The 15,378-nt window shown below is 41.9% G+C and overlaps 1 protein-coding gene across 2 annotated transcripts in view; it reads right to left on the bottom strand.

Annotated features, from left to right (window-relative positions):
- Nucleotides 1-15,378, bottom strand: part of RARB (retinoic acid receptor beta) — a 94,132-nt gene that overhangs the window by 31,456 nt on the left and 47,298 nt on the right. For both annotated transcript variants that reach the window (XM_082281385.1, XM_082281384.1), the window contains exon 3: nt 15,148-15,289. In XM_082281385.1, coding sequence (XP_082137511.1) covers nt 15,148-15,259 — 112 coding nt within the window. In that variant the 5' untranslated portion in view covers nt 15,260-15,289. The remainder of the gene's footprint in view (nt 1-15,147; nt 15,290-15,378) is intronic.

Raw genomic sequence — 15,378 nt, 5'->3', positions numbered from 1 at the left:
CCTACATTATTCACCAGAATTAAAAATAGCAGCCCCAACTTATCCCCACTGCTGTTTTTGTCTTGCAGTGGCGTTACTCCACTGATCGCAGCAGAATCCTATTAGTGCAAAACTACAGTAGCGTAGTGGGAGATCAGGTCTAATATCTGTATCTGCAGATGGATAACACCGCATTCATACCTAAGTTTCATTTCTTTGTTTTGGCCCCAAGGCTGAATTTCACATTTGTACCTCCTGGTGGCTTGTGCAATTGTGTAAAGGTGCATCTAGCGAGAGAGCTGCCAACTGACAACACGTCTGAAGAGGCTTTGCGTGCGCGGGCGCTTCATCAGGCGCAGAGAACACATCGCCTCCCACAACCGTAAATTGAGCTCATGAAGGTGCAGGAACAGTTGTTCCCGGCATGTTTTAAGAAAGGGAGCTGCAGTCTTGAATCGCAGCGCTTGCCTGCGTTACAGCCTCAGCAGCTTGCAGCCCTGGCCTCCCACTAGGCCAGGGACAATAAAAGCAAAGAAATAGCTCAGAATCTATTTACCTATTCCTCCAAAGCAAATGTGGAAAACACGCCATTATGAACTTACGTACATTCCTTCCTAAATGCAAACGCTTGTTCATACTCCTCCTACTAAAACAAAATAAAATAGAATTGCAATTGGGAGGTTATTTCCTTCTCTCAAGGTGCCAAGATTGACTCCCAAAGTGGAGGACAGGGGGGACAGAGTGTGCACCCCACACGCATGCTCAGCCTCCCTGCTTGGGCTTACCCTCCTGGCTGGCTGAAGCAGCAGGAGAAAGGAAGAACTGTATCACTTAGCCAGGTGGACCTAGAAGCACTGTTAGATCAGACAGAAAAAACTGCCTGTTTAAGCCTCACACTGATGCACAGTCCAATATAGCTGGTGGGCACACATCTGCACTGGCCAGGGGGCTTGGACTGCAGGTGGGTTTGATTTTTTAAAGAACAGTGCCTGTTGTTAAAGCTGTTTTGCCATAATACTACCAAAAAAGCTTCATCAAAGGGGAAAATAACATGCCCAAACAATACTGTTGCATCTCACTGCATTTTAGTGTGCTGTTTACATCCTCTCCCTTTCCAAAAGCCGAGCAGCTGGAATAAACAATCTGCAGATTTGTTGTTGGGGTGGGGCATTTTTTTTTGAAGATTACATAGTCCTGTTTTCACCAATTGTAACCTAAAGAGAAAGCAAGGAGTGAGGTCAGGGGACTTCTTTTTCTTTCCATCTCAGGATTTCAGGAAAGCCATAGCAAGCCAGCCAGCAGGCTCTGGGAAAGCCCTGCTGAGGCTGGCTGCTGTTGCGGGTAAAGAAGTCTATTCACTTTCAGCTTTAGCATCTCACTGCCCACCCCGAAGTGCTACACCTGCCAGCTGAGGCACTTGAAAGGCCTTTGCCTCCCAGGCTTTTCTTCGGATCCCTTTCTGCCCATGCATGGCATAACTCAGCTCTGAGCTCCAGCCAGGCTTAATGGGCAGCAGCTGAAGCCTCAGCTCACTTCTGGGATCCCTGTGCCTGGGACAGCAGCAGGCTTTAATGCCACTCTTCAAAGCAAAAGGTGCCTTGGGAGACAAAGGCTCTTGCTTTTTCCTTTAATAAATACTTCTCCATCCATAATTCACATGCAGAAATACTGCTTCTCACCTATTAATGCAGGCTCTCTGGACATCTGTATTCCTGCTTCGTGTAGAGGCAAAAGCATCATGGCATTACAGGGTCGAATTCCCTTAACACACCTGCAGCAACCTCAGCTGTTTCCACGCTCACGTTATGACACGAATCACTCCCACAAGCCTGCACCTAATTATCAGACTGTCTATTTTGATATATTTTATCTTTCATGTACAATGCCAAAGAAGTTCTTTAAAATACATTCCAAATATTCTTTCATTAAAAAAAAAAAAGCTTTCTTGTCTGGGACTGAAGTTCTGAAATAGCAGGAGTAAGTGGACCAGATTACTTAAAAAAGAAGTCATGCTAGTAACTACACAACTGGCTCAAAGAGCTTAATTCTGTCAGTCAGGGTCAAGCAGAATCAAATCCTGATTTCTCCATAAGATCTTTTAAATATCCCCAGTAAAGCCAGCACATAACCTTTTTACATTAAGTGCTTTCACAGCACACCAGACCAGCCTGATGTAGTGATCACACAAGAAGCAAAGCTGACAGACACTTGTTTCCAGGAAATAGAAAGATACTAAGAAAAGCAGCCTTTTTATTTTTGATTTGAAATCAAAGTGATTATTGAGGGCACTGCAACTTCCAGGGCAAGACTTAGTGCACACAAGGGAGCTCATTTTGAGAAGGCAAACAGGCAGCAGGTCAACACAGAGTTAACTCAATAAAATAATAATTTCTACTTGGATAAACTGACCTAGTTTTCCCAGACTTCTCCATGAAAACAAAGGATGCAACTTGGACATGAGATGATGTCTGAAAGGGAAGCCAAGGGCTGGGCAAGGAGACTGAATTCAACACACAGCTGGTCCTTAACTTAATGAGGGTGGTGGGCCCCAGTTGGCAGTAGAAGTAACTACCCAGCAAGGATCATCTGGCATTACAGGTGGCTGCTACCCCCATCTTATCTCAGTGATGCTGATGACAAATCTCTCACATCTGTCACCAGTGTGGGATTGGGCCCTGAACTCATTGTACACAGGTTGGGTGACTGCTTCCAGCTAGGATGGTCTTCTCCAAGACAGTGGCAAGTGCAAGATGAAAGATGTACTAACAGAACGCTTTCTATGAGGTGCTCAGGATATTGTTCTAGGGCTACAACCCCCATGGGAAGCATGGGCTAAAAACTCAAGATTTCCAAAAGCATAGGTTTATTCAGTTCCTAAAAGAGCTGATGAACATCCACCTGCCTAGGCAGCTGCAGGACTGCCCCAGAGCATCAGGCTGCATGGCACGCACAGCACAGCCAAGTCCTCCAGGGCCTGGGATGCACAACATGGAGGACAGGAACAGACAAGGCTCCTTCCCGGACCCCCTTGTAACTCATCCCGAAATTCTGCAAATCTGAACACAACAGACAACTCTTTATTTTGGGATTCAACCCAGTGTTATTTTCAGCAAAGCTTTGTTGTGCTGGAACACCTCCAACCAGCTCAAGTTAAACAATTTGCCCAGAGAAAATGTTCAATGAAGGGGAAACATAAAAGTATGCACAGAAAGAGGCCTGAGTCCCCCTCTTTTCTAATCCATCACACAGCATTAGGGATTAAATACTCATTAAAAATATATATAATAAACCATTAAGACAGGATATCTAGTGATTCCTCTTAATTGCCTCATTTTTCCCACACCCTGGTTTCTAGGGAATATTTTTAAATATTCCTCCTCTATTAGTGCAAGGCCCCTTTATCAGAGGGTTACCTCCCTGCCTCACTCCCCCAGCCAAGAAAGAAGACCCCAAACCTCATGGGGTTTATACTGCATACCCTCTGAGAGGCAGATGATATGTCTGTTTATGTATGTTCACACCTTACAGTGTCTAAATTCTAGTAGGAAAAATGTTCCTAATAAACATGTGAAATAGCTGTAGCTGACTTAGAAAACAACAGGAAAAGTTGCCAAGAAAAGGCTTTGACTCTCTTTTGAGGACAAACAGGATTTAAGCCTTCTTCAGAATTAAAGGAATAAAATATTTACGCTTATTCTCCTCTGGCCCTGTTTACTTTTCCTTGTGTTATGAGTGAGGTTTGAATATAATAGGGTTTCTTTTTCTTAGTAACAACTATCCTCTTGCTTTTATTTGGTTCTGGGGTTTTTTTTAAATTATGATTATTTTCATTCCTTTTCCTTTTAAAATTATTTTCTGGATGTTCTGATTTAATAGCAATGTTCAACTGAAGAGGCATCCACAGAAGGGGGGCAGAAAAAAATTTGCACTGAGCTTCTCTTCCAAATTACTGAAAGGGCAAATCAAACATCTTGCTTGTAAAAAAGTGCTGTCAAAAGGCTCTTATGAACTAAGGGTCACTTGTTCCAGGGATCTGGATCACGCAGGTTTGATCCTGGAGCTACTCAATGGGATAACCAGATGGTGCAGCACAGTACAATGTGGACTACAAGACCAAACACACACTGAGCTCTGGACTTCTTCACCAATCTTCACAAGACCTAATTGGAAACACAAGAGCTCCCTGCCCAACAGAGGCAGACTGGTACTGTCAGGGAGCAATTCAAGCTCCCCCAAACCTAATGCTTCATCTTCCAGCATCAACAACTTTCCTGTATCAGAAAAAAAAGCTCCTTGATGAAATTCCAGATGTGACACTTTTTTGAGTGGCTTTTCCCAGCCCTTTCCCCCTTTTTTTTGATTTTTGTGTCTCCACTAAAATCGAAACATACCAAGTCACAGGTCACCTAGAAGAAGTGCTGTGGCAAGAAAAACACGGAAAAGGGAGTCCTTGCATTAAGCAGCAGCTCACACAGCTACACTGCAGTGAGGGATGCTGCACATGTGAGGTGCAGCAGTTCAGCACATTAGGATATTCACTTACTGCTGATTTCTCCTCCTGGGCTGATGCCTCCTCTACTGGCATCTCCAGCTTACAAAATGGCTAAAACCTGTGCAATGCCACAAGCAGCCTTCTTGATATATAGAACAAACTCTTATGTATTAGCTAACATCTTATACTTAACTTTAAAAACTATAAAAAGTAGATCTCAGTCTTTGCCACTGGAACATTCTCTAGAAGTACACAGTATATTAAATCACTGCACTTCATAAGAGTATATGTAACTTGTGGATTCTTTGAAATGCAAAACTCCCCATAAACTCCAGGACTTCCTGGCAATTTCCATTTTTTTCTGCCTCTCTTACATTGTATTACTATTTTCATGATGCAAAATGTAATCAGCTAGTTGGGAGTTAAAAACAAGGAGAGATGGGAAGAAGCAAAGGTTTTGCAGCAGCACCCATTGCACCAGGGCTGACTGGCAGCAGAAAACCTGTTAATGATGGAAACAGGAGGAGACAGAGCAGGTGAAAACAGAGTCCCTGGATCGACCGGTGTGTCAAGGAATGATGTCCTCTCCTGCTCCTTCAACCGTGCAGTGATGTCTTCACCAAAACCACTTGCCAAGGGAATAGAGCCCAGCTCTCTGCCAGGGACCTGGCACCCCTCAACCATCTGACAAATTGTGTGTGTGCTCACTGCTGAAGGAGTGAGGTGGTCTACAGCATTTCTAAAATGCTTTCCTTTATCACCCAGTATCATTCAATTTAGTATACTAAATTGAATGATTAAGTGATGGATTAATCCATCACATGGATTAAGTGATGTTTTAATCCATCCTGACTGCTAAGTTTTCCTATTTAATTTAAGGCATTTTTTTCCCAAGCTCTCAAGTTTTATGGTAAAGAGTTTCCCAGATTCAAATACATCAAGTTCTGCCTCCAAGAAAATACTGACGGTGGAGCACCGACCTCCTTAACATGGGAAATAACAAGCTAAAGTGCAAAATGCACAACACTATCTGCCAGTAATCCTTCTTCCCCCAAGTTTAAAGAAAACAAATGTTTAAAAATACAATGCGTTGAAAATGATACAAATGTAACATGCTTTGTTAGTCTCTAATTTTCAATGGTTTGTAAAGTCATCCCTCAGAGGATTGGACTTAAATCATTCATTAACTTGAAGCTGATTACTTTGTCCTGCAAAGGGGGAAGAACATGGATTTCTCGGATGCAACCCAATTTCCTAACAGAAACAAAAACAACCTCACGAAATTCAGTTACCAAAACAATCTATCATACCCTAAGCAGAAGTGTAAATAAATTAAATTACAAAATTAGCTCCTTCACCAAAGTCTAACTTTACAGAGAGTTTTAAAATTAACATTTCACTTGCTTCGAAGTTTGAAAAAAGAAAGAAAGAAAGAAAGAAAGAAAAGTAGGTCAGCATGTTTCCCCAGCATGTCTTTCTGACTCCATTAAAACTGTCTGTCAGATGACTAACCATGCCTGTAATCCAACTAAAAGCATGTTTGCTTTCTGTTGCACTTTTTGCCAGGGGAAAGGCAGAATTCCACTTAGCTTTAACTCTGAAATTCAGGTAAACGTCTCCGAAGTCAGACAATTTCCTCACATTTACTTACCAAATCTGTTTACATCAACAACAAGCAACTGGTTATGGATGCATGGCATTGAGAAACGATCCCACAGCTCATTAAATGCCGATCAGCCACAGGCACCGCCTGTAGGGCTTTAAGCTACAACTTGTAGAAGTCAGGTTTCAGAGCCGTTGTCTGATTGACAGACTTTTCATGAGACCTAGATTTAAACATTTAAGAGCTTTCAGAAACAGGCTAGCATGCAAACAAGTACTGGAGTAAAATAAGATGGGGCAAAACCATTTCTGTTCATTTTGGGCTAGAGAACATTAAAAATTCTAACGCCTTATGATCTTTCTTTTTCCTTTTATAGAATTGGCAGCTGAGTGTTATTTAAGTTTGGATGGAAAGGGTGTTATTTCTACTGCTTGTACACCATCTACTTTAAAAAATCCTTTACACTTTCCACATGAGCACTGAAGAACTGGAGATTAACTGTTCTGATGTATTTTAAAATGAGCATGTGATACAAAGTCAAACTAAAAACAAATTGAGGCTATTTTTAGAGCACAGTCCTAGGGCCAGTATCCCAGCAGGAGGAGCTGCAACGTGTCAGCCGGCTTATCACAGGCACGGCAACGGAGAACTCCCCCTGCTCCAACAATTCAATCCAGTGGATGAAAGCAAGCCATGAGAGCCTGACAGCAGCAGAGGGAAACCCATGGCCTCATCTACTTATGGAGAGATCTCCCTAAACTGTCTTCGAGTGCTTACTGGTTTCCAAGCGCCTGCTTTCCATCTTCCACACCATCAGCACAGGAGCCACTCTCTGCAGAGAGGCCAGTGTGAGCTTTGCTTCTTTGCCTTTTGCAGAAGCACCTACCCCATGCAAGACCATCTCCAGTAAAGAGATCACCAGGAAAACAAAGCTTTGCAGATATAAACCAGCAGGAGGACAGACACATGTTTCTTGAGAGGAAGGACCAAACAAGCCTCTCCTTTGATAGAGAGTCCTTCAGGAACATTTGGGTTGCTGCAGTTCAGACTTCCCAGAACTCTTGGGAACAATTTACTGCATTTCTCATGAACCTTGGCTACTGTAGATAACATTTTCAGGTTGGCCTGACAACCAAATAAGCCATGTTTAGCTTCAAGGCCCAGAACACTGGCAATTTGCTCGTTCCCAGACTGATATTTATCTCACTGACATTTCTCTGTCTTTCGGCTTCAACATCCCAAAATAAAAAAAAAAAAATTAAGAAAAAAAAAGAGCATCTGAAGGGAGAAAAAAGATCACAAAGAAATCACAAGGTGCCAGTATAGAAAGCACAAGCCACATGGCACAACGGCAATTAGAAAGAGAGATGCAAAGATGCCCCAAGTCCCTGAACAAGAAAATGATCCGAATGAGGAACATGAAGCAGTGAACTGAGTGCATAAAGGAAGAATGGAAGCTCGGAAACAAAGCTTTTGAGGTCATGGGATTGGGGTCTTAGCAGTTATGTCCGCATGACAAAGCAAATGTGGCCTCAGCATCGTTCTTAGGAGTGCAGGGACTGGGTAGGAATTGGCTACCTCCAGATTTCCCATCTGCTCCTACAGCAGCATTGCCCGGCACAGGACAAGGCAGAAAGGATAACCCAGGGTTTTCCTTGCCATGAAAGCAGCTGGGATACTAAACTCAAGAAGAGGTAAAGACGACCTGCAATGGCAACATAAATGCAAAGGGCCAGTGTCTTTACATGAACAATTCAGAATAATGGTATAAACCAAAGTGGGGGATGAGAAATAACAGAAAAAGGCCAGGGAAAGAATGAGATCTATGCTGAGAAATGATTTTACAAGAGATATATGCCCAAAATACCTTTTACTGGGAAACTGACAGAAGAAAGCATCTGATGATCCCTAAAACACCCCAAAGGTATAAAATGAAAAATATGAAAAGTTAGACCTGTAGCAATGCCAACTGTTCTCAAGGAAGAGCTTAATCTCCAGAGAAGGATCTCCATAGAAGGTGGCACACGGCAGGACTGCCACAGAAACCCGAGCTGCAAGCACCAACAGACACACCATAGGCTCTGACAACATGTTCTCCCTTAAAACAAGGATGGGTTCAATAAGGTCTGAGGACTTTGCTAGAGCACTGAACAGCAGCAAGCACTTCTCTGGAGTGTGCTGCAGGTCTAAGCAGAAATTAGATGGTGTGTGCATTACACTTTTCCCTAGCTCTAGTCATCTGAAGTTTTACCTGTAATGAAAGAAAAGTTACTTCTACAAGGGCTCCGTGCCACTCAGCTCAATATCTTCCACAAGACTGAGAACCATTCAGAAAGTCCTTTCCTAAAGCACATCTCTTTCAGAGCATGGCTGGGTACTGCAGTACAAATGATTAGCATAATAACTTTAGAAGTGTCACAAATTTAATAAAACACCTTGTTGAGCAAAAACGTAAGAAAGGCACACATTTACAGTTGTCAAAGACTGGGATTGATGGATGCAGACAAAGGCTGCAGAGAGCACACGAGCCCTGGTAACTTCTGCCAGGATCTGTGTTGTCATAGAGACAGCAGAGAGTGTTGAAAAGTTCACCACGGTAGCTATACCTTAGCGAATAAGTCTTAATGTAACTTCCAGCTGAGGACATGTAATCAATCTCTGTATGAGCTTATTGAAGGAATTCCCTTCATGCTTACTCAGTCCTCAAGAGCCCAAAATGAGGGAAAATATTTTAAAATATATATTTTACTACTTTTAAATACAAGCCAAGCACTTCTTTTGGATTGGGAGAGTAGAAGTGGTAGTGGCAGGAAGATAACTGTTTCTTTTGAAAAAGAAATTATGTAAAACATGAAAAGCTTCATAAAGATAATCAATTTGAAAGACCTCAAAAACTAACACCAACCAAAAGAAAAAGCATGGAAATAATAATTCTAGAGCAGCCTGGCAAGTTTGCACATGCAACAGTGTCTCCCCCTTTCCCCATTTTCCGTACAAAGGTGAGATGCCCTGGCATCTCACTGCTGCTTTCCTCCTGATGGGTTCAGTCACCTCATCCCCTTTTACACTGCAAAACATAGGACTTTCCCTGTTCTCTCCTCCCTCTCCAGTGGCATTTGACCCCTGGTTTACCTTCCTCAGGGCAGCGGCACCCCATGACCTTTCTCAGGTCCCTGCTTCAGGCTGTCCCACCACTTGGGAGGTATGGGACACTGCAGCCTGCAACAAGCAGCACAGAAACAGTGCCAGGGGTTGTTTATTGGCTGAGGTCTTCAATTCTTAGCTTACACAATTACAGGGTTTCTATGCAAGGAAGAGGAAAAAAAAAATTTGCAGCACTAGCATGTTGCAGTTTAAAGTTACAGCTATTTGCATAATGCCTGAAAGGCAAGGAATAGAAGGAAAAGAGAACCTTAGGATGCTATTCTTACTTTTCCCTAACATTTTAGGATACAAAGATCAGTTTAATTACCAGACAGTCTTGAGTTGAGCAGGGTTCACTAATCACGCTTGGCTTGAGGAATTAGGAGAGAATTTACTTAGCTGAATCATGAAAGGTGCCAATAAATTGTTCAGCTGGAGAGTTAACATAATAAAAAAAATCATTTTTTATGTTATTTTCTTTAGCAGTTTATTAATTGCTGCCTGAAATACTTTTCTGAAACACAACGAGCTGCAAATGAATTCATGGGCTATTAATCTGCCGTACATGGCACTGGAGGGAAAGCTCATTAGGTGAGTTGATGCAATTACTGCTATTACATAACCATCTTCACAGAACATAGAGTAAATTATGGATAATAACATTCAATCTAAGTTGCTCCTTTAAACATTAAAGCTGGCAAGTGAAAGCTATGCAAAATCAAGGGTAAAGGCTAAAACACAGAAGAGGCAGACCTCAAAAGGAGAAAGGAAAAGCAGATCTGCTTCTTTGAAGACAAAAAACAATGTGAAAAGCAAGAGATGTTTGTTTAACCATGGGAAACAATGCACAACAAGTAGAACCCAGTTCTCTACAAGAGAATTTTAATTGTATGTAGATCATTTTCAGCCACCCAGCATAACAAAGCGTGCATTATCTCTGGCAGAGCACAGGCTGACACTACAGCACTGTGGGTTTTGTTACAGGAAGACCCTCCCCTATCAGCTTTGCTCTCATATTAAAAAACCTCCCCATCGGTGACATTGAGAGTTTGGCATTAACTTTTAAAAGTTCCCAATTTGTCAGCCTGAAAAAAATAAATACAAGCTTTCCTATCTGATCAGCAACTGAAAAAGATCTCCAAAACAATCCATCCTTAAAAAACCAAAGGAAAAATATGTGATCTCTTTGGCTTGGGCATAGCTTCCTCACTATCTATATTCTCCAATTCTTAATTTAATTGGTATTTTCACAGTTTACATCTTTCTACTTTCAAAGCACTTACAATACAAGATCTCCCAGCCCCTGTGAAAAGACATAATTTTCATCTCTCAGGATAGGAAAGACAGAATAATCAGCTTGTATGGTTTAGAGAGAGGAATTAGTCCCAGAACAGAATTCAGGGGTTTGTGATTTCCACTCTGATATTTAGCTCCTGCCTCTTGAGAGAGCAAGTTAACAGGCAAGGCAACGACTCTGGAATTTTTGAAAAAGCCCCCAGCCACTGTGTGGTATTTAGGCATCCAGTTAAAAATCTAGCCTGTAGCAACGCAGAAACAATTCCTAAATCCAGTGCTTCCTGCTGGCTAAAAATAATAAAATAATGCCAGCTCAGTTCTGACTAACATCTAAATAAAGATTCCATGCATTCTAATTAATTCACTTTAAAATTACATCAGTGGAATCTGCATGAACTTCTCAAATGCAGCTATGCAGACTAGCCCTCCACTTAGCCACTCCTTGCAGATGGAATCATGCTTCATTAAGGAGTCTGAAAAAAATTAAAGAGAAATAATAAATACAAACATGACAGTTCCTCAAGTTGATATTTCCTGCTTGCCAATTTCAACCAGAATGAAAATAAGTAAATCCATTCATTCTATTGTTCAGTAGCAGAGCGTAATCATATGTTCCAAGAAGCATGAACATTTAAATATTATAAGACTCAACTCTGTGACAAAGAGAAACAGACATTACTGGGTGAGTTAAAAAAAACCCCAACAGAGCACAGAAATCAGATTCTCTCCTCTTCATGATAATTTCCCTGCATTCCCTCCCTTCCTTCTTCCCTCCCTCCTGAGAGGTTGGTTAATTGTAAGCAGATTCACAAATCTGAACATTGCTTCAGTGCACTGAAGTAATCTGGAACAAATCTGTGCATTTATAAACATAGTTTTGCTCTATTAGAGCTCACTGCAGACGAGGTTTATGCCAGTATAAAGAGAGCTCGTCGGCACCACACCCTGGTATGTGGGCTGGGTTGTGTCTGAGGGGACCCCAAAGACCATTAAGTACAGTGACAGTCCCTGCAGCCTGCACAGTTTATGAAAAAGGATGGAAATTGAAGAGCTGCTGGGCTAAGCTGGGCAGTTGTGGCAGAAGGGAGCTCCATTTTCTTCCCCCTTATACCTTACAAAAAATCCAGTCTAGGTTCTCTTTATGAGCAGGCTTCACCTTTCAAAGTGACCGTTGCAGCATCCTGCTTGAAAGAGTCCATTCTTGTCCAAGAGTTTTGCCCAGCTTCCTGCGTGCTCCCTTAATTGCAGGAGGCAGTGCAGTACGTATGACCCCTCACCAGCTCCAGAGCACCGAGGCCCCACAGCCAGGCAACAGAGAGCTGCTTGGTGACACCTGGGGTCACGCTGAGGATGGGGCTTCAACAGCAGCGTAGAGATCACGTAATAGAAGGGCAAAGGTTAGTTTCCTAAGGCTCTCCATCACATAATAAGCCACTGTTAGCCTTAGTAGCCTTCTCACTTCAGCAGCAGCAGCAAAAAGAATCATGTGTGATCACCGTTTGTCTCTACATGGTAATTAAAAAAACCAAACAGGCCGGGAGGCTACAAAGGACAGAAATCGTTTGGAGTGGGGTCCAGAGCCTCAGTTGCACCTACAGTCCCCTAAGAGCCCTACATGAGCTGAGGTGGGATGGTCATATGACAATCCCCAAACCTGATGCAGTGCTGGTGGAGGGACTGGCTCCAGGCCCTGAACCGGGAGCTGCAGCTCAGGTTTCAGGGACAGAGCTCTGGAGTTTCTGAAGGAAGGGTATCTGATTAAAGACAGCAGGGCTTTATTTCAAGCTGTGTTTTGTCCTGCTGTAGGATGATAAGGCAGTCATCACTAAGTCCCCTCACACTCTTTGTCTTGCCTATCTGGAGCACAAACTTTTTGCAATGGGGACTACACAATGAAAGACGGTCCCTACACTAGTGGGATCCAGTTTCAGCGGGTCTTGCAGATACTATCACAAGGCAAATAGCTCCACTCCTGCCCTGGAGGTAGTGTAGTTATTGACCTCTCTTGATCAGATCAGGGGAGTAAAATGGGGTCGAAGATAGCCTTTTTCCCCCTACATGAACAAAACAACCTATAAAGAAATGCAAATTCAGTGCATTCCTTCATCATCTCACTTCATTCTCTGAAACAAGATAAAAGCATACAAGAAATGTTCAGTATCTCTTCTCTTTCAAACACTGCACCCCCATTCTCAAACTCCTACTTATCACACTGGCTATGCACCCAGTTCCCATCTCTCCTCTGATGTTTGTGAGGAATGCTCATTAAGCTCAGAGGGAGCCACATATGCAGGTACTTCTGCATGCCCTTTAAAGGCAGAACAAATAAACACAGGACTGTAGCTTTTAAGCACAGATTACTCTGTATACTGAAAATCAGCATCTACTCCTCCTTAGCTCCTGGGAACAGACCTTAAGGTTCCTATCTGCAGGTGCCACCATGATTACTTTCCCCACTTGGGACTGGTTTGAGCATTGTAGGCTTGTTTCCCTGTGAGATTTCTCTGATACTTTTTTCTGTCCTTTATTCATGGCTTTCATGTTACAAGGTAATAGAACTGTAAGAAGACAAAAAAATAAAATGTGAATAATGCACTGGGGTAAAAAGAAAAACCTCTATCTGGTAAGAAAAAGCCGAATGACAGATGTGCCTTTGTTTACATAAACTTCTAAAGAAATTGAGTTGAAACCTAGAGATACGTATGAAAGAAGGTCCGATAAGAAAATAGTTTCTCAAATCTCTTAAGAGATGAAAAGCTCTTGTTTAAGAAGGGATAACACAGAATCACTTCAGACTTAGTTCTTAAACCCAGAAGACAAGACACACTGCATTCAAACTGATGACATTTAAAATAATTTCTCTGTTCCTTTGCAAATGCCTTCTACAGAAATGCAGCCAGAGGACATCCCTCACTTCTCTCCAGGATCCTCTGTTCCCCCTCCAACCTGTTATCCCCTTTTTGGTGCCTGTAGAATTTTGAGATAAAGGCAACTGCCAAAGGGCAATTTCACTCAGTTCACCTCAGGGAACAGGCAGAGCAAAACCTCAATTCCTGCTGGCAAAGCTCCAGTTACCCTATGTGAGAAAACAATCCATCATCTAAAAGGCAGTAAGCTTTTATAGTTTATCCAAAATAACTTCGGTTAACATGTTAGAAATACTGCTGGTACTTCCAAAACCTACTCCGATGTGACGTTACAGCATTTAATAAGATTACTATTTCACGTCAGCAATAAAGTTCTTAGGAACTCAAGACCAACAAGTCCTCAGGTGAGAAAAGTGCTCTTTTTTCTCTTCCAAATTGCATCATACTATTTTTATCAAAGAAAAAAAAAGCTTCATGTGCACAGGTAGATATGCAGTGAAACAGCTATCAATAAAATCCTCCTCATTCAATCTTACATCTTCGCATTTAGCCCACCTTCTCCTTTATTTCCATCATGGTCTCCACTCCAGCAGATCTATATCTAAGTATAGATAAGTGCACTTCAGGCACACAAGAAAACTAGAAAACCCAACAAGGACAGTGAGATAACTGAAATCCTAAGACCTCCTCCCCCAGTAGCCTGAAATTTTCAAATAACCACAACTTCACATTTCCATGAAAAGGAGCTGGAAACACAGCACAATGGTCCTAAGGATGGATCTGGTTCTTTCTTCACCTCTCAACACTCTTTCTCTGAGAGGAAAGAGAGGGTGGGAGACAAAATTAGGATGCAATGAGGAGGGACAAATATGACTTTAGGACCTCTTTAGCTCCTGACCAAGTACAGAGAAGGGAACTACTGGGATGTCCCACATAGTTCAGGGATGTAAAATGCTGAAGATGAAAACCAGTTTAAATCACAGTTCAGACATAAATGCTTCAGCACTGTAAATTTTTCTTTTCCTGTGATCTTAAAATCTCTCCAAGAAACTCCTGTGGGTGAATTAAAGTTAAGAACTGGTGTTGGGCAATATTCCCTCTTCTCTTATGCACACACTGCAAATTTCTGTAGTGTTTATTACTTGAATTGACCTACTGACACCAGGAACATTGCTGATAGAAGTAAAACCCCTCAACAATCGAACAGATCACTATGCCAAGGACTTTTCTGCTACTGCAACCAATCCAATCAAAAAAGAGAAAGTTTTAGAAGCATTACCCCATGGGATTTGAGAAAGGCTTTTTAAGCTATATTTTCAGGCTTGATGGGGATATCAATAAACTGGAAAAAAGAGAATATCACATATTTCTACATAAATATTTTTAAATGTTAACTTAAAGGGCAAACCAGAAATTTCTAGAAAAGAAGGGAGATGAAAATCCTTTGGGGTTTTGGTGTGCTTGGCAGCACTTTTGCAGTCAGGTTTACTGGCTTTGCAGGTTTAGAGAATAGCATCTGGCAGCTCATTTCACCTTTCAGAGAGGGTCCAGGCAGTAAGAACACACAGCTTTTAGGTTGCAGAGTTAAGGACTCAGAAGTCTGTAAATTACAGGTCTAAAGTTGTGTACCAAATTCATACTCCTTTCCGTCCATATGAATGCAGACGCTGGCTTCAATCACATAATTGCATAAAAATTTTTTCCCTGAGGATTGCCACATATATGGAGGATATGACAAACAATAAATTGTTTCTGAGACAACTTACATTCTTTGGACATTCCCACTTCAAAGCACTTCTGTAGTCTGCAGTACTGGCAGCGATTTCTGGTAACTTTATTGATAACACAGTTTTTATCTCTGTGACATGTGTAAACCATGTTCTTCTGGATACTCCTGCGGAAAAAGCCCTGTAATCAAGAAAAAAAGAAATCAGGTAAGCTTCTGAGCTTTCCATAAACCTTAGAGACAGGCACAAGTGTTGCTTTGAAATAACAAA

Source organism: Coloeus monedula (assembly GCF_965178545.1).
Source record: "Coloeus monedula genome assembly, chromosome: 1".
Classification (NCBI taxonomy): domain Eukaryota; kingdom Metazoa; phylum Chordata; class Aves; order Passeriformes; family Corvidae; genus Coloeus; species Coloeus monedula.
This window is presented reverse-complemented; position numbering and strand designations above follow the sequence as displayed.